Source organism: Salvelinus sp. IW2-2015, linkage group LG16 (assembly GCF_002910315.2).
Source record: "Salvelinus sp. IW2-2015 linkage group LG16, ASM291031v2, whole genome shotgun sequence".
NCBI lineage: Eukaryota > Metazoa > Chordata > Actinopteri > Salmoniformes > Salmonidae > Salvelinus > Salvelinus sp. IW2-2015.
In genome coordinates, this window is record NC_036856.1 from 2,708,590 (window position 1) to 2,729,147 (window position 20,558).

Below are 20,558 nucleotides of genomic sequence, written 5' to 3' on the forward strand. Positions count from 1 at the left end.
ACGTAGCTGGTTTATGGGCCACTGATCCACTACTTGTTCTGATCCGTCATAAAACTCTTGACGATGAAGAACACACTTCATTAAATCACCGTAGCTTTGTGCCTCTTGATCACAAACCTCTTGAAATGGATGGAAGGCCTCAGCATTCTGTTGACAGTGTCTTTATTGAAGTGAAATTAAATTGAATACAGGCATGTGTGAGCGAGCATAAGATGTTTACAAGACATCAAATAAAAAGGCAACAGGACTCAACATAGAACAGTTCAAGTTATAGTAGAAAAAACGATTTTTACTTGTAGAACTTCCTACGTACAATATTACAATATGACGTGAAACCAAATACATGTTGCAAGACCTATCCACCAGTGGCATCATGCATTTCAGAGAAGTGGTCTGTGATGTGTCGAGAGCAGCCAAATGAAGTCTACAGCAGGCTGCTCGTAGCCGTGTAAACGCGGGTACTACCTGAACAAAACTGTTTCTCCCCACCCCCTCTGCTTGTATTACACGACTGCTGAGAGCTTACCCATAACATAGGTATGCTGTGTGTTTGCCCAATCTTCCTTTGGCTGAATGCATAACCGGTTTGGCTTAATTTTGTCTGTGCAGGCCAACGTAACATATCAGTCGCATCAAAATCATACTCTTGAGATGAGCGACTGGCTCCAGGGTCTCAGGGTAGAGACCGATTGGCAAAACCCAGTTCCCATGGCCTATCGTTTCTATATATTCACATGGAAAAGGTCAGCTCAATCGATTTTATAAAAGGCTGCTGTATAGTACTTTGATTTAGATATTTCTATGCAGCAGGAATATATACAATATAACTAACTTTTTTTGCTTCCCCAGACTACAGATATACAGGCTACAAAATAATCAATGTTTTAAGATGTTAATTGTGGTGATCTATACATTATTTATATACTCAATGCATTCCTTCACAGTTGGTGTCAAGCATGCTCGTGCACATGAGACTATCGAGTCCTTTCTCACAGTGAATAGAGTATAACCCTAGTCAGAGGATGTCTGCAGAAAACCACCCCATACTGACAAACCAGAGTAAAATACAGCCCAAAACACATGATGACACTCATCTTGTCATCCAGACACCATCTGCACATTGTCCCACCCTTCAGTAATCAGGTTAAAAATACAACAAAAGGAGAATTATGGTGATTTGCATTCTAAACTTGGAGGGAGATAAAATAGATTTTTATTAAACAGAGATGTAAAAATGAAACAAATCCTCTTGACCACGCCTCCAGCGTGAGTCTCTGCAACCCCATAGGGTGAGTGGGAGAGAGGGGCGGGGGACCGGCCACCTGTCTGTCAACTCAGGCCAACCAATCAGGCGCGGACTGGGTCGTGGTCGTCAGGACGAGGCTCCTGCAGCTGCACCACTGTCTCCACGGTGACCTCGCTGTCGTCGCTGGTGTCCAGGTGGTCGTCTTCATACTCGGAGGACTCCTGATCGGGCTCGGAACGTGAGGCGCCCGACATGGTGCCAAAGGAGTGGCCGCTGGTGGAGGCCAGGGAGCGCAGCAGCGGGGTGCTCTCTGACACCTCGTTCTCATCGGGCCCGCTGTCGCCCTCCTCCGAATCGGAGTCTGAGTCGCCCGCAGAGGGGACCACCTTCTGCTTGCACACAGGACACGTCTTCTTGGTCTTGGTCAGCCAGGGGTCCACACACTTGTTGTGGTAAGCTGGAGGGAGGGAGAGGACAGGGAAAAAGGTCAGTACACTCACAATCATAGGCAGCATATAGGTTTTTTCTAGGGTTGTAAATCAAAGGTACAACACACAAGGTAATCCTAAGGGTGTGCTTGTTATCTACTGAATGAATGTTGTACCATGACTATATAAGGGTGGACAATTTTGATTAGGTTTGGCTACAACACCTGGAGAGGGTAATGGGGAATTTCAAAGGCAAACCTAGCTTAATGTATTACAATACTAGGATTTAAGCTTAATAGGTTCACAAATAGGGGATTGTGGACATTTCAGGAAATAATGCTTTAAAACCAGCCATTTTCACCAAGAAAATGGCATTTAGTCTATTTAACTTCTACATTACCAGTACTGTATACAGTATTAGTATAGCTTGACAGTGTCCAGAAGCTACGGCGGTTTTCTAAGAACACTAGCGGTCAGGCCAGCTGGATATTAGATGCAGCAAAGTGAGCTGGATCCAAATAGATGATTTTCTGGGATGATACAGACAGGCATGGTTCAGGGAACAGCACAGGGTGCAGTAGAGCCTTTCAGACTGTCTCCCACGGAGACATCACATGACCTGGTGTTTTGTACTACATTGACAAAAGTATGTCGATTTTGGAATGTAGCTCATTCCAAAATCATGGGCATGAATATGGAGTTAGTCCCCCCTTTGCTGCCTCCACTCTTTCCACTAGATGTTGGAAAACATTGCTGCGGGGACTTGCTTCCATTTAGCCACGCACATTAGTAAGGTCGGGCACTGATGTTGGGCTATTATGCCTGGCTCGTAGTCGGCCTTTCCAATTCATCCCAAAGGTGTTCGATGGGGTTGCGGTTAGGGCTCTGTGCAGGCCAGTCAAGTTCTTCCACACCAATCTCGACAAACCATTTCTGTATGGACCTTGCTTTGTGCACATGGGCATTGTCATGCTGATACAGGATAGGGCCTTACCCAAACTGTTGCCACCAAGTTGGAAGCACAGTATGCTGTAGCGTTAAGATATCTCTTCACTGGAACTAATGGGCCTAGCCCAAACCATGAAAAACAGCCCAAGACCATTATTTCTCCTCCACAAAACTTTATAGTTGGCACTATGCATTAGGGCAGGTAGCGTTCTCCTGGCATCCGCCAAACCCAGATTCGTCCGTCGGACTGGCAGATGGTGAAGCGTGATTCCTCACTCCAGAAAACACTGCTCCTCACTCTAGAGAACGCGTTTCCACTGCTCCAGAGTCCAATTGCGGTGAACTTTACACCACTCCAGCCGACGCTTGGCATTGCGCATGGTGATCTTAGGCTTGTGTGTGGCTGCTCGGCCATGGACACCCATTTAATGAAGCCCCCGATGAACAGTTCTTGTGTAGACGTTGCTTCTAGAGGCAGTTTGGAACTTGGTAGTGAGTGTTGCAACTTAGGACAGACAAATTTTATGCGCTTCAGCACTCGGTGGTCCTGTTCTGTGAGCTTGTGTGGCCTACCATTTGCGGCTGAGCCGTTGTTGCTCCTAGACATTTCTACTTCACAATAACAGCACTTACAGTTGACCGGGGCAGCTCTAGAAAGGCAGAAATTTGAAGAACATACTTGTTGGAAAGGTGGCATTCTATGACGATGCCACATTGAAAGTCACTGAGCTCTTCAGTAAGGCCATTCAACTGCCAATGTTTGTCTATGGAGATTGCATGGCGGTGTGCTTGATTTTATACACCTGTCAGCAACGGGTGTGGATGAAATAGCTGAATCCACTAATTTGAAGGGGTGTTCACATACTGCTCTAGATACACAATAGTGTTTCCCAACAGCACACATTTTCTTTGCACACCAGATTCAACTCATTGAGGACTTAGTGATTAGTTGACTCATTTAAATCAGGTGTGCTTGTCTGGGGCTACAACAAAAATGTGTACTTTTGGGGGTACTTGAGGACTAGAGTTATAAAAGCAAAAAACACTGATCTAGAGGACTGCAGTGGAGGAGCACAGGTTGCTGGATGGGGGTGGAGCACAGGTTGCTGGATGGGGGTGGGGTACAGGAAGGGGAGGAATAGCAGAGGAGTAGCAGAGAGGGTTGGTGGCAAATAGATGGGTTTAGGGTAGTAGGTTGTTGTGTGGTTGTGTGTGTGTCAGGAGGGGGTAGAGGGCATGGCAGGCCAAGCCTCACCGTGAGAGCAGGGCAGGACCCGGAGCTTGTCTCCCTCCTCGTACTCATCTAGGCATATGGCACACACATCGTAGGCGTCCCCTAGGTACAAAAGACACACGGTTCAATGGCAGAACAAAATACAGAAAAGTCCTCTTAATAAAGACATTTTAATTTACTCAATTGTGTAGCCCGTATTTATTTAAATGACGGGCTGAGTCAGACTACTGTCAACTGACTCATAGAGTGCCTTGCAAAAGTATTCACCCCCTTGGCATTTTTCCTATTTTGTTGCATTACAACCTGTAATTTAAATTTCATTTCATGTAATGGACATACACAAAATAGTCCAAATTGGTGAAGTGAAATGAAAAAAATAACTTGTTTCAAAAAATGCTCAAAAATTCTAAACGTAAAAGTGGTGCGTGCATATGTATTCACCCCTTTTGCTATGAAGACCCTAAATAAGATCTGGTGCAACCAATTACCTTCACAAGTCACATAATTATTTAAATAAAGTCCACCTGTGTGCAATCTAAGTGTCACATGATCTCAGTACATATACACCTGTTCTGAAAGGCCCCATAGTCTGCAACACCATTAAGCAAGGGGCACCACCAAGCAAGTGGCACCATGAAGACCAAGGAGCTCTCTAAACAGGTCAGGGACAAAGTTGTGGAGAAGTACAGATCAGGGTTGGGTTATAAAGAAATATCCTAACTTTGAACATCCAATGGAGCACCAATAAATCCATTATTAAAAAATTGAAAGAATATGGCACCACAAAAAACCTGCCAAGAGAGGGCCGCCCTTAAAAAATAAAGGAGAGCCGCACACTCTAGGAGCTCAGATGCAAAAATATTTAAGTCCAACGTTTCGACAGACAAGCTGTCTTCATCAGGGTATAATGATAAACACTGCGGGATGACTCATTTACAGTGGGGCAAAAAAGTATTTAGTCACCAACTGTGCAAGTTCTCCCACTTAAAAAGATGAGAGGCCTGTAATTTTCATCATAGGTACACTTCAACTATGACAGACAAAATGAGAAAAAAAAATCCAGAAAATCACATTGTAGGATTTTTTATGAATTTATTTGCAAATTATGGTGGAAATAAGTATTTGGACAATAACAAAAGTTTCTCAATACTTTGTTATATACCCTTTGTTGGCAATGACAGAGGTCAAACGTTTTCTGTAAGTCTTCACAAGGTTTTCACACACTGTTGCTGGTATTTTGGCCCATTTCTCCATGCAGATCTCCTGTAGAGCAGTGATGTTTTGGGGCTGTTGCTGGGCAACACGGACTTTCAACTCCCTCCAAAGATTTTCTATGGGGTGGATCTGGAGACTGGCTAGGCCACTCCAGGACCTTGAAATGCTTCTTACGAAGCCACTCCTTCGTTGCCCGGGCGGTGTGTTTGGGATCATGTCATGCTGAAAGACCCAGCCACTGTTCATCTTCAATGCCCTTGCTGATGGAAGGAGGTTTTCACTCAAAATCTCACGATACATGGCCCTATTCATTCTTTCCTTTACACGGATCAGTCGTCCTGGTCCCTTTGCAGAAAAACAGCCCCAAAACATGATGTTTCCACCCCCATGCTTCACAGTAGGTATGGTGTTCTTTGGATGCAACTCAGCATTCTTTGTCCTCCAAACAAGACGAGTTGAGTTTTTACCAAAAAGTTCTATTTTGTTTCATCTGACCATATGACATTCTCCCAATCTTCTTCTGGATCATCCAAATGCTCTCTAGCAAACTTCAGACGGGCCTGGACATGTACTGGCTTAAGCAGGGGGACACGTCTGGCACTGCAGGATTTGGTCCCTGGCGGCGTAGTGTGTTACTGATGGTAGGCTTTGTTACTTTGGTCCCAGCTCTCTGCAGGTCATTCACTAGGTCCCCCCGTGTGGTTCTGGGATTTTTGCTCACCGTTCTTGTGATCATTTTGACCCCACGGGGTGAGATCTTGCGTGGAGCCCCAGATCGAGGGAGATTATCAGTGGTCTTGTATGTCTTCCATTTCCTAATAATTGCTCCCACAGTTGATTTCTTCAAACCAAGCTGCTTACCTATTGCAGATTCAGTCTTCCCAGCCTGGTGCAGGTCTACAATTTTGTTTCTGGTGTCCTTTGACAGCTCTTTGGTCTTGGCCATAGTGGAGTTTGGAGTGTGACTGTTTCAGGTTGTGGACAGTTGTCTTTTATACTGATAACAAGTTCAAACAGGTGCCATTAATACAGGTAACGAGTGGGGGACAGAGAGCTCTTAAAGAAGAAGTTACAGGTCTGAGAGCCAGAAATCTTGCTTGTTTGTAGGTGACCAAATAGTATTTTCCACCATAATTTGCAAATAAATTCATTAAAAATCTACAATGTGATTTTCTGGATTTTTTTTCTCATTTTGTCTGTCATAGTTGAAGTGTACCTATGATGAAAATTACAGGCTCTCTCATCTTTTTAAGTGGGAGAACTTGCACAATTGGTGGCTGACTAAATACCTTTTTGCCCCACTGTATATAGTGTCAAAAGACACACAGGTGTCTGTAATCATGCCGGGTGGCCTGATATCATTGGTTAATTCTCATACAAAAAACATAAATGGATAGCGTACGATCATAGATCAATTTAGCTACATAAGCCTACAAACATTTACAATAGCAAAATCACAAGAATGGCTTCAGATCAAAGTCTACGTTGAGACCGAAGGGAACAAGGGTCTTTAATTAAAGATCCAGGCAGCCTCTTGTTTTAATAAATTGTCGAGGTCACCCCCTCTCTAAGGGAGGCATGACATGTTCGATGCCAATTAACGTAGAGACGAAATCGAGTGGTTTTCTTCCAAAAAGTGGGCCGCAACTGGGTAAGTCGAGTTTTGCACCTAATGGTGTTACGATGCTCCGAGATACCGTACTTTTAATTCGCGCTTTGTTAACCCACATAATTTTTACCACTAACTGCCTTAGTGGAGCACGTGATAAACACCTTTGATTGGGATCTGTTTCCTGTTTGGTGGTGTTTGAAGGATCTACATTTATAAGTGCCATTGTATTGAGCACAGCCCATTACATTTGTAGTTTCCATCCAGTAGGGGCGCAAATAAATTGTGAACGGATATCTTGGGGTGGTAAATCAGAGTTTACCAATTGATCGCTGAGGTTTCTGCCCCGCGAGAATACGACCAAGGGAAGGTCCAAAAACACATTACCGATACTATCATCGGATCTTAGAATGTGCCAATGTTTGTGACGATTCCCATAATTTGTTCCGAGCACTTTGAATAGGCGGTAGTTAGAACGCAAGAATGCTTATTTTTGCGAGACTGACCTTGAAAAAGGTCATGTCTCGTTTTGTTTTGAATTTTCTCAATGGCAGTATTAATCTGACCATTTTTTACCCCCTCTCCTTGAATTTTCTTTGCATCTAAGCCATATTTCTGTCGAAATCTGATTGTTATTTACAAATTATTTTGATTCGATAGAATTGGCTGTAGGGCAAACTGTTTTTCAAGGGAAGTGGATGACAACTATCAGCCCTCAACAAAATGTTACGACCAGTAGGTTTCCTGTAAAGATCAGTGTATAGAACATTATCTTCACACAAGATCAGAAGATCAAGAAAACTGATTTGACGTGTATCAGATTGAGAGAGGGCAGCCCACCAAAACTCACGGACCAGGCAAGGAGGGCATTAATCAGAGAGGCAACAAAGAGACCAAAGATAACCCTGAAGGAGCTGCAAAGCTCCACAGCGGAGATTGGAGTATCTGTCCATAGGACCACTTTAAGCCGTACACTCCACAGAGCTGGGCTTTATGGAAGAGTGGCCAGAAAAAACATATGGAAGGAGGTAATCTGGTTAGATGAGACTAAAATTGAGCTTTTTGGCAATCAAGGAAAATGCTATGTCTGGCGTAAACCCAACACCTCTCATCACTCCCGAGAACACCATTCCCACAGTGAAGCATGAGGGTGGCAGCATCATGCTGTGGGGACGTTTTTCATCGGCAGGGACTGGGAAACTGGTCAGAATTGAAGGAATGATGAATGGAGCTAAATACAGGGAAATTCTTGAGGGAAACCTGTTTCAGTCTTCAAGAGATTTGAGACTGGGACGGAGGTTCACCTTCCAGCAGGATAATGACCCTAAGCATACTGCTAAAGCAACACTCGAGTGGTTTAAGGGGAAACATTTAAATGTCTTGGAATGGCCTAGTCAAAGCCCAGACCTCAATCCAATTGAGAATCTGTGGTATGACTTAAAGATTGCTGTACACCAGCGGAACCCATCCAACTTGAAGGAGCTGGAGCAGTTTTGCCTCGAAGAATGTGCAAAAATCCCAGTGGCTAGATGTGCCAAGCTTATAGAGACATACCCCAAGAGACTTGCAGCTGTAATTGCTGCAAAAGGTGGCTCTACAAAGTATTGACTTTGTGGGGTGAATAGTTCTGCACGCTCAAGTTCCGTTTTTTTTGTCTTGTTTGTTTGACAATAAAAAATATTTTGCATCTTCAAAGTGGTAGGCATGTTGTGTAAATCAAATGATACAAAGCTCCCAAAAATCTAATTTAATTCCAGGTTGTCAGGCAACAAAATAGGAAAAGTGCCAAGGGGGTGAATAATTTTGCAAGCCACTGTACCTCCGCTTTCAAGTCATTTCCCTACATTTGTTTCGGACTAAGTTCTCACTCTTTCCAAAATGGCTGAAATTCCACTCCAAGCACATTCCTGCCATGTATGTGGCTACCAAACCGGGCCAAACCTTAACTGACTTGCCTAGTTAAATAAAGGTTAAAAATAATAAAATAAAATGCACTCACTTTCAAATTCCACAGCATTTTTTCTTGCCCCTTCCCTTGTGGGGAGGACGAGGTGCTGTGCTGTGAAGGGTGCCGGATATGTGGGCCAGTGTTTATGTAAACTTTAAATGAGCATGTTTTGCTGCTCCTCAGTACCCGTGCCAGGATTGCATGTAACCGTATAAGGATGGGGAGTCATGTCCACCCCCCCTTCAGTAAAGTCACAGACTCAATCTCTCCCTCTTTTTTCCTTTTCTCTGCCCCTCTCTCTTTCCTCTGTCTCATGCTCTCTTTTTCGCAGACTGTCTTTGTTGCCTGTCTCCAACTTTCTTTTTTCTCTCCGTCTGTCATTGTCACTTCTTGTCTTTATCCATTTCTCCCTCTCTGTCTGAACTTGAACCCAGTGCTGGACGGGGGGGGGGGGGGATTGGGGTGATGAGAAAGGGCATTTATATAGGCATGGCTCCAGCACAAACTCAGGAAATGCTGAACTGTGGCACTGGGCTATTCTGAGTGAAGTTGAGCACTAAGCAGAAAAATACTTTGACACCACAAACTCAAAGGGTGTGTACACTGCTAAGTAAGACATACGGAATAGAACAAAGGCACATTCACTAACAGTGACATCTAAGACCTGTTCCTCACTTGTCCCGAGAAGTTCTCCAGCATAACTCAGTTTAACAACCTGATATAGCCAAGTAGGCAAAAACACAAGTATCATACACTACATGACCAAAGGTATGTGGACACCTGCTCGTCAAACATCTCATTCCAAAATCATGGAATTAATATGGAGTTGGTCCACCCTTTGCTGCTATAACAGCCTCCACTCTTCTGGGAAGGCTTTTCACTAGATGTCGGAAACATTGCTGCGGCGACTTGCTTCCATTCAGCCACAAGAGCAATAGTGAGGTCGGACACTGATTTTGAGCGATTAAGCCTGGCTCGCAGTTGGCTTTTCAATTCATCCCAAAGGTGTTTAATGGAGTTGAGGTCATGACTCTGCGCAGGCCAGTCAAGTTCTTCCACAGCAATCTTGACAAACCATTTCTGTATGGAGCTCGCTTTGTGCACTGGGGCATTGTCATTCTGAAACAGGAAAGGGCCTTCCCCAAACTGTTGCCACAAAGTTGGAAGCACAGAATTGTCTAGAATGTAATTGTATGCTGTTGCATTAAGATTTCCCTTCACTGGAACTAGGGGGCCGAGCCCGACCATGAAAAACAGCCCCAGACCATTATTCCTTCTCCACCAAACTTTACAGTTGGCACTATGCATTGGGGCAGGTATCTGATTTGTCAGTTGGACTGCAAGACAGTGAAGCACGATTCCTCACTCTAGAGAACAGGTTTCCACTGCTCCAGAGTCCAATGGCGGCAAGCTTTACACCACTCCAGCCGACGCTTGGCATCACGCATGGTGATCTTAGGCGTGTATGGAGCTGCTCGGCCATGGAAACCCACTTCGTGAAGCTCCTGACTAACAGTTCTTGTGCTGATGTTGCTTCTAGAGGCCGTTTGAAACTCGGTAGTGTGTGCCGCAACCGAGGACAGACAATTTTTACGTTCTACGTGCTTCAGCACTCGGGGGTCCCGCTGTGAGCTTGTGTGGCCTACCACATCGCAGCTGAGCCGTTGTTGCTCCTAGATGTTTCCACTTCACAATAACAGCACTTACAGTTGGCCAGGGCAGCTCTAGTAGAGCAGAAATTTTATACACCTGTCAGTAACGGGTGTGGCTGAAATAGCAGAATCCACTAATTTGAAGGGGTGTCCACATGCTTTTGCATATATCGTTTTTTAAACTTGTGTTCTTTATTATTCCATTGAGATTATTAATGAACCTTTTCTGTTCTTAATTTTCTGATTTCTAAAATTACATTACTACGAGAGCCTTATCAGATTTTGTAATCTTCAAGTCAAATGCCCATATCAAGCAGTTCAAGTTTTTTTTGTGTTTGTTGGTCAGAGAGAAGCATGACAGCAGAATTCTCTGGTTGAGCAGAATTCACGGTCTGGTCATCCCTTTTCATGAAAGCATGGAATTAAACTACTCAGTCTGATCAAAGGAGCTGGTGTGGGCACATTACTCACTCACTCCATTTCCTGGAACTTTCCACTGGGTAAAGTTAGTAATGACATTACTATTTACCTCACATACATCACGTCAACAAATGTCGGAACAGACCATACATGACCATGTCATCCGAGAATGAAAAAAATGTTCTTACACAGCAGCATAAAACTAATTATTGAAGAATTTTTAATTAAACTAATTATTGAAGAATCTTTAGACAATAATGTTAATCAGATTCTATACGGTTTGATTGGCTGGTTATTATCCCATTATCGCTGATTGCGACAGACTCTTTTCAACACTACCCTTATCTGACATCGTGTTGAAGTGGCCCCTAAGGGCCTTTGGGGACCAGTAGTTTAAAAAGAGCCAGAGTGTCAATGAAACTCCATTTTGCTCCAGTCAGCCAGCCAGCCAGCATTCCTGGATCTCAGGAGGAATCACGCTCCCTTACTAAACTAATCAGAGCGAGGAGACAAGAGTGTGTGTGATGCCCACAGATCTGCACAGCTACCTACAGCTAGAGCCAACATGGCTGTAGTAAGGCTTCTTGCAGTCATCTGTGACGAGAAGGGACTGTATCTCAATACTCCTGCCTCACTGTTCACACAGTGTCAGAGCCTCCGCAGCTGCTTTCGCTCTGTGTGAGTGTGTGTGTACTCAGCCCAGGGCTGGAACAGAGCAGACGGAGGGGAGGAGCACACACAGTGACTCATCAGTCGTAGAGCCCTGGGGAGAGACGGGAGGGCAGGGGTCAGAGGGAGAGCCCGGTCCCTCTCATAAACGGGGCGATGGGGTACCATCTTAGGTTCAGTGGTTTTGGAGGGTGAACTGGAGCAAGGGAAAATTAATCTCCCTGGCTTCCTCTGTTTCTCTCTGGAACTGCTGGTTTTGAGGTTTCTGTCTGCTCTCCGTCTGGTGGCAAAACCACACACACAGCTGGGCCCCTCGGTCTTAACCAGAGCCAGAAAGCCAGACAAAAAGCGCACAGTCACATGGTAAGCTTACAGTTAATTTGGAAAGTATTCAGACCCCTTCCACTTTTACACATTTTGTTACGTTACAGCTGTATTCTAAAATGGATTAAATCGTTTTTCTTCCCTCATCAATCTACACACAATACCCCATATTGACTAAGCAAAAAGAGTAACAAAATGTGGAAAAAGTCAAGGAGTCTGAATACTTTCCGAATGCACTGTATATGAGGCTAACTTCATATGGATGATGCAAGGGCTAGCAACAAGGCTGCAACAAAGTCAAAAACATAATTCCACTTTGACATTATGGGGTATTGTTTGTAACACAACAAAAATGTGGAAAAAGTCAAAGGTTGTGAATACTTTCTGAAGGCACGGTAATACTCCTCAGACTGGTATTGTGTGCTAATTACGCTGCTATTGTACATTGCATTGAGATAGGTACTCTAAGCCTATTCAGACTCCCCCCCTTCATGCCAAATTTCTCATTAGCGCTGCAGGCTAGAAGCACCACTCCTCAACGCACAGACAATACGGTAGGCCGGCTAATCAGCTAGCATCTCCCCCATGTCATCCCCCTGCCCAGAGAAGCCTGCGTCGCACAATTAAGGGAATGAATACACGCTTTATTCACACCACCAGAGATATAATTGCATCAGCGCACACTGCACTCCTCTGGGATTAGCCTAGAGTTGTGACGAGGCCATAAAACCAAGCCTGGAATGACAGGGAGAACAACTAAAAAGGCCTAGTGCGCTAACACTACAATGTGATACCATTAGGTTAGCATTAGCATCGCTAACACTGCTGATAATAACACAACTAACCCACAGCCAGAGGACATAGAGGCCTGTGTAGAGAGAAGTTGCTTCTAATTGTCTGTGACTTGTAGGCACTTCTGGGAGATGATGCGATTAAACCGTTGTGGCGCATGGTTCCCATCTTCGTGTAACATTTTGCAGTGGGCACAGACTGGTTCCAATCCAAAGCCCTTAGTGACAGGCCTTCTCTTTCAATTGTCCACGCACATATGTAGACAAGCGCACACAGTGCCAGTGAAGACCAGGCATCCGCTTACTGTAGGTTCAGTTAAAAAACCAGACTCAGCATCAGGTTTAGCTGAGGACGGTGGCTAAGGGCACCGTTCCCACACACACACACTGACCCCTGGTTACGGGCACCCTGCCCAAACACAGCCCGCCGGGAGAATAGACAAGTGGAAGAGAGTGAGGTCATGGAGAAAGGGAAGCAGCAGACAGAAGCACTCAGCTTTGCCTTGCTGCCGCTGCGGTCACACAGTGGTGTTAGAGACAGCTAAAAATAACCTGGGCTGGAGAACGTGAGCTCTGAGTTCTGCATAAAAGGTATAAAAAGAGGTCCGTTCGTGTCGGCACACTGTAAACAATTAGCGCAGGACGAGTCCAACGAGTGATCTAAAAGGTGGCGCCGTGATTCACGCGTGTCATCGCCCACCCCATGTAGAGAGATGTATGGGACGGCTGCAAAGCTCGGCCGCGGACGAGTGTGTATCTGGGATGGAATGGCATCCCGGATACACACTCGTCCGCCTAGCTATCCAGCTACCTCACCTTCCATGTTGAAATGGCGCCAAGCTGGCAAACCCGCTCCAGCCTATTAGGATCAACTAACAAGGTTTGGTATACTTCCCCTCAGGCCTAACAGGCCAGTCAAAAAGCAAGGAAACCCTCAGATCATTGCTTTGAATAATAAATTGTCCAATCTCGGTCATTGACTACACTTCCTCCGCTTACCTACCAGTACTTATACACTCTCCATAAGACGGCGACGTACAGGACTTCCGGACTCCCCACAGGGCTATTCCACGCAATGCAAGCAGAGGTCCGGTGTGCAGGGCTTAAAGGGTGATTAGGTAGAGATTTGGTGTTCCCGCTTGGTATCGCCAAACACTCTGACAGAGCAATCATCCTGACCAACCTGCCCTCTAAATACACCTCTGCTGTCTTCAACCAGGATCTCAGCAATCACTGCCTCATTGCCTGCGTCCGTATTGGGTCCGCGGTCAAACGACCACCCCTCAGCACTGTCAAACACTCCCTAAAACACTTCAGCGAGCAGGCCTTTCTAATCGACCTGGCCCGGGTATCCTGGATAGCTGATGTTCTGAAAGAGCTGCAAAATCTGGACCCCTACAAATTACATTTACATTTACATTTAAGTCATTTAGCAGACGCTCTTATCCAGAGCGACTTACAAATTGGGCAATCAGCTGGGCTAGACAATCTGGACCCTTTCTTTCTAAAATGATCCGCCGCAATTGTTGCAACCCCTATTACTAGCCTGTTCAACCTCCCTTTCGTATCGTCTGAGATCCCTAAAGATTGGAAAGCTGCCGCGGTCATCCCCCTCTTCAAAGGGGGAGACACTCTAGACCCAAACTTTTAGACCTATATCTATCCTACCCTGCCTTTCTAAAGCTAAGTTAACAAACAGATCACTGACCATTTCGAATCCCACCGTACCTTCTCCGATATGCAATCTGGTTTCAGAGCTGGTCATGGGTGCACCTCAGCCACGCTCAAGGTCCTAAACGAAATCATAACCACCATCGATAAAATACAATACTGTGCAGCTGTCTTCATCAACCTGGACAAGGCTTTTGACGCCAAACCCACTGGCTCCAGTCTTTGCTAGGTAAAGCTCCGCCTTATCTCAGCTCACTGGTCACCATAGCAGCACCCACCCGTAGCACGCGCTCCAGCAGGTATATTTCACTGGTCAATGCCACTGTCAGCCAGAGAAATTATTTTGCCAATATGGCCTATTTATTGCCTTACCTCCCTAATCTTACTACATCTGCACACACTGTATACAGATTTTTCTATTGTGTTATTGACTGTACGTTTGTTTATCCCATGTGTAACTCTGTGCTGGTTAAATAAAGGTGAAAAAAAAAAAAAAAAGAGCAAGCAGGAACACAGAGTTATGGAGTTAACTAAGAAACCTGCAGAAACTGCAGGGATGGAGTTAACTGTAAGAAACCTTTTCCTAATATAGTGTAATATTAACAGCTATACAGAAAGACTAGTATGAGGGCCAAATTGCAGAGGAGGAACTTCTTGATGCAATTAAAGCCTTTAGACCAGGGGAAACGTCAGGGCTGGATGGCATACCGGTACAGTGCATTCGGAAAGTATTCAGACCCCTAGACTTTTTACACATTTTGTTACGTTACAGCCTTATTCTACAATGGATGAAATTGTTTTTCCCCCTCATCAATCTACACACAATCCCCCTTATTAATGACAACGCAAAAACAGGTTTATAGAATTTCTATGCAAATTTATAACACATATAAAACTGAAATATCACATTTACATAAGTATTCAGACCCTTTTCTGAGTACATTGTTTCAGCACCGTTGGCAGCGATTACAGCCTTCTTGGGTATGACGCTACAAGCTACAAGTCTTCTTGGGTATGACGCTGCAAGCTTGGCACACCTGTAGTTGGTGAGTTTCTCCCATTCTTCTCTGGAGATCCTCTCAAGCTCTGTCAGGTTGAATGGGGAGCGTCGCTGCACAGCTATTTTCAGGTCTCTCCAGAGATGTTCGATCGGGTTCAAGTCCGGGCTTTGGCTGGGCCACTCAAGGACATTCAGAGACTTGTCCCGAAGCCACTCTTGCATTGTCTTGGCTGTGTGTTTAGGGTCGTTGTCCTGTTGGAAGTTGTTCTCCTGATGGAAGGTAAACCTTCACCCCAGTCTGAGGTCCTGAGCGCTCTGGTACAGGTTTTCATCAAGGATCTCTCTGTACTTTGCTCCGTTAATCTTTCCCTCGATTCTGACTAGTCTCGCAGTCCCTGCCGCTGAAAAACATCCCCACAGCATGATGCTGCCACCACCATGCTTAACAGTAGGGATGGTGCCAGGTTTCCTCCAGACGTGACACTTGGCATTCAGGCCAAAGAGTTCAATCTTGGTTTCATCAGACCAGAGAATCTTGTTTCTCATGATCTGAGAGTCCTTTAGGTGCCTTTTGGCAAACTCCAAGCGGGCTGTCATGTGCCTTTTACTGAGGAGTGGCGGAGTGGTGGAGTGCTACAGAGATGGTTGTCCTTCTGGAAGGTTCTCCCATCTCCACAGAGGAACTCTGGAGCTCTGTCAGTGTGCCTATCGGGTTCTTGGTCACTTCCCTGACCACGGCCCCCCTGCCCCGATTGATCAGTTTGGCCGGGCGGCCAGCTCTAGGAAGAGTCTTGGAGGTTCCAAATGAATTCAATTTAAGAATGATGGAGGCCACTGTGTTCTTGGGGACCTTCAATGCGGCAGACATTTTTTGGTACCCTTCCCTAGATCTGTGCCTCGGCATAATCCTGTCTCGGCGCTCTACGGACAATTCCTTCAACCTCATGGCTTGGTTTTTGCTCTGACATGCACTGTCAACTGTGGGACCTTATATAGACAGGTGTGTGCCTTTCCAAATCATGTCCAGTCAATTGAATTTACCACAGCTGGACTCCAATCAAGTTGTAGAAACATCTCAGGGGTGATCACTGGAAACAGGATGCACTTGAGCTCAATTTCGAGTCTAATAGCAAAGGGTCTGAATACGTATGTAAACAAGGTATTTGTTTTAAGTTAATACATTTGCAAAATTGTCTAAAACCCTGTTTTCACTTCGTCATTATGGGGTATTGGGTGTAGATTGATGAGGGGAAAAAACGATGTAAACAATTTTAGAATAACGCTGTGGCAAAAGGGAAGGGGTCTGAATACTTTCCGAATGCACTGTATATCAAACATGTTTCAAATGTACTTAAAGGTCCACTATTAGCATGTTTTAACCACTCCTATAAAAATGGTAAACTATCAGTATCTCAGCAAGGTCTGATTTCACTATTACTGAAACATGACCCATGTGCTAAGTATAAAGATCCAGTACAACTAAAAAACTGGAGGCCCCTTTACACTTCAGTGTTGTGATGCAAAAATCCTAGCAAAATGCATAGCACATAGAATTAAAAAGGTGTTGTCGGAGATAATTCATCCTGATCAGACAGGTTTTTTACATGGATGATACATTGGAGTTAATATAAGACAAGTACTTGAAACAATAGAACACCATGAAAAATTTTGAAAACCAGAGCTGTGTTCGAATACCCATACTAACATACTGTATACTACAGACTATTAGTTCATTTTAGTATACTGTAACTGAACCATATCCTTTCAGTTGAGCGTACTACATTTTTGCCTGTCTACCGAAGTTGATGCTGTTGTTATGCAACCTCTTGTTAGCTAGTTAGCATAACAAATTACTAGTTAGACATTTTATGACGGGTGTGTTCTTAAATTCAATCTGGAGTGCCAGAGTGCGCACATAAATTCAGAGTGTTGTCAGATTGTGAATTCAGACCGTTTCGCTCTCGGAGCGCACACTGGACGCTCGGGCCGAGGAGTAGGGTTGAGCGTTCTGGCCTTACAACGGCAGTCAAGCACCGAAGCTAATGTTGGCTAGCATGCTAGCTACTTCCAGACACAAATGAGACCACTCTGACCATTTTACTCGCCCTAGCAGAGCTGGTTAGGCAGTTTTCATGTTATCCAGAGCGTTGGTGACTAACTGTGCTGCTGGAAATTTAATTGTGTTTTTCCCCCAACGTTTACTGACACCGGCCATATTCAACGGGTGTTGAGCGTTCGTAAAGTAATTATTCTGTGCTCTGGTACACTCAGAGAGAGTGCTTTGAAATCGGAGTAGATAGCCAGAGCGAATTTACAAAAGCACCCGAATGACGGGAATAATCAAGTCAATAAACGTTGGGTAGTTAGTTAGATAGCCTATAGGTAATATACTGGCAAGTATATTAAGTAGCCAACTAACGTTCGGTAGCTAGCTAACATACCGGTACATACTGTTGTAATGATATGCTATGCGTTTCGTAAGGACAGCGTAGCTAACAAATTGTCAGCCAACATAACATGTAAGGTAACTTATTTGAAAAGTTATTACTTTATTACATTGCTCAACATTTTCTTAACATTTGTCATAATTAGTTAAAGCAATTAATTTCTATCCGCTCTCGTTGGACTTCGGCTTCATATTTTCCGCCATTTTCTTCAAATCTGAAAAAGATGTGAAGCCATGCCCATTTCCTGAAGAATTGCATTATGGGCCCTAAGTACGGCAATAGTGTCCTCTGCGTGTATACTTCATATTTTGGCGAATTTAGTATGACATCCGGGAACTTTTGGCATATTAACTATATCATTCTATGACCAATAAGCATGCTATATACTCAATTTACGCCACAAATAGTACGGTTAGTATGAGGATTCGAACACAGCTCAGGTCTGGTATTCATAGTAGATTTTGAAAAGGCTAGAATTGATATATACAGGGATGCAAACTAGTCACCTTTCGGCGAAATTCGTCGTTTTGAATCCAAAATAGGTGACCTATGTGATTCGTGTAGATCCGACGAGAAAAGTTTGGGCGGGGGGGCTTTGGATGACTACTGGCTGTATGAGTATGAGTGATGTGCATTTGGAGCAATACTGGCTGTATCCAAGGCTCAGCCAATCGTTCACTAACAGAATGCAGCATGCGACTGAAGAGAGAAGAGATTGGCTAGTTACAGAATCAGCGCGCGCTCTGGAAAGACAGCGGGAGAGTTGAAAGGCAGTTTACCAGTTAACTTACAGCAGCACGTCCCCTAAACGATAACTAAGAGGTAGGTGAGAAGCCTGATCACGGAGACGGGGGTGAGAAGGTGATGAAGCGTACTCCATCAGCTGTAACCGAAAAACAATTGTTATTTGGAACGTTTGAGGTGAGGGAGAAAGTGTGGTGGAACAAGTATTGTTAGCATTGTTAAGTATCTTGCTAGCTGGATCGAATGATCCATTTACTAGCCAGAGAATCTTTTAGCAACATCAGCCAACTTTACTGATCAAAGAATTTAGTTCATGGTGTGAAAATTAGATGGCTAATAAAGTCAGACTGCTAACGTTAGCTAGCTAACGTTACAACATCAGATGAGTTAACGTTAGTAACCTAACCAATTTGTTATAATATTAACTGGTAACGTTATACGACTCCTTGCCGTTCCTCAAGTTATAACGTATTAGTTGCTTACTGGACCCTGGCAATCTGTGAAATGTTAACTAGTTGACGAACTAACTACTATCTGTGAACTAATGTTTTCACTTTACAGTATGTGGTTAACTTTCAGAATGAGAGAATTAGGTGAAAATGAGACGTTGCTTGTTAAACAAGTGTAGCTGGAGCTGGGCTTGGCTTAAGGTGTATGCCACTAGGTGAAAGGAACACCACACACCCTCTTTCTCACTATTTCAATACAGTGGATAACAAAGGGTTACGCCAGGTGTACTCTCTGCCTGAAAGAGATCAATTATGCCAACAAAGGGTATCATGCTCTGCTGGCACATTGTAGAACAGATGTCCACAGGCAGAAAGTGTACAATGCAGTGTAGCCCAAAAATATTGCTTTTGTTGTGTTGAAATTGACAGTAACACGTGTGTGAGTGAGAGAGAGGGGATTATTACATTTTTTACTCAGTAAAACGTTATTTTTGCACACATGTAGCCTTGTACACTTGATCGATGTCTACTATAGTGGCCACTATAATATAATAGAGCAAAAATAGAATGCCTGTTTGTTTCATTCTATTTCTACTTAAAATGTTTTTTTCCCCAAGTGCAATATTTAGATGTGTGTGTGTGGTCACACGTGTTATATTATAAAGGCTGTCATGGCTAACTGCAATATTAGTGTATTGTTTTTTCTCACGGCTTGAGTGTCATTTAGTAAAGTCTAGGCAACAAATACATTGGACTGCTTTCTTTACATTTGTTTAGCTGTGAGTTGGGTTCACATTAACCACTTTTTATTTTACAGACAGAGACTGATCATTGAGATCAAATGTTTTGTTTAATTAGTTAAAACCTGCATTTACCCAAGGAGGGATTTTTTTTTTTTTTTTATACATGTTTCAGTGCAAAAAAAATGTGTCACCTTTTTGGGCCCTCACTAGTTTGCACCCCTGTATATAAAAGTATGGACTTTTTTAATTTAGGAGAATCGCTTATACAATGGCTTAAAGTTATGTATAGTAACCCCAGGTGTAAAATAATAAATAATGTCTACTTCTCAGAAAGTAATAAACTGTCAAGAGGAGTAAAACAAGGTTGTCCACTGTCGGCGTATCTATTTATTATGGCCATCGGAATGTTAGCTATTAAAATCAGATCCAACAATAATATAGAGGGGCTAGAAACCCAGGGCTTAAAGACCAAGGTGTCATAGTACGCTGATGACTGAAGTTTCCTCTTAAATCTGCAATATTGATCTGTGATCAGCCTTATAGAGGATCTAGATCATTTTTCTTACCTCACTGGATTACAACGGAACTATGATACAGTTGAAGTCGGAAGTTTACATACACCTTAGCCAAATAGATTTCAACTCAGTTTTTCACGATTCCTGACATTTAATTCTAGTAAAAATTCCCTGTCTTAGGTCAGTTAGGATTACCAATTTATTTTAAGAATGTGAAATTTCAGAATAATAGTGGAGAGAATGATTTATTTCAGCTTTTATTTCTTTCATCACATTCCCAGTGGGTCAGAAGTTTACATACACTCAATTAGCATTTGGTAGCATTGCCTTTAAATTGTTTAACTTGGGTCAAATGTTTCGGGTAGCCTTCCACAAGCTTCTCACAATAAGTTGGGTGAATTTTGGCCCATTCCTCCTGACAGAGCTGGTGTAACAGAGTCAGGCTTGTAGTCCTCCTTGCTCGCACACGCTTTTTTAGTTCTGCCCACACATTTTCTATAGGATT

At 43.8% G+C, this 20,558-nt stretch overlaps 1 protein-coding gene across 3 annotated transcripts in view; it reads right to left on the reverse strand.

Annotated features, from left to right (window-relative positions):
• Positions 1 to 145: 145 nt before the first annotated feature.
• LOC111975614 (E3 ubiquitin-protein ligase RNF13) overlaps positions 146 to 20,558 on the reverse strand; it is a 102,176-nt gene continuing 81,763 nt past the window's right edge. For all 3 annotated transcript variants that reach the window (XM_024004036.2, XM_024004037.3, XM_024004038.3), the window contains 2 exons: positions 3,878 to 3,958; positions 146 to 1,703 (listed from right to left, as the gene is read on the reverse strand). In XM_024004036.2, coding sequence (XP_023859804.1) covers positions 1,348 to 1,703; positions 3,878 to 3,958 — 437 coding nt within the window. In that variant the 3' untranslated portion in view covers positions 146 to 1,347. The remainder of the gene's footprint in view (positions 1,704 to 3,877; positions 3,959 to 20,558) is intronic.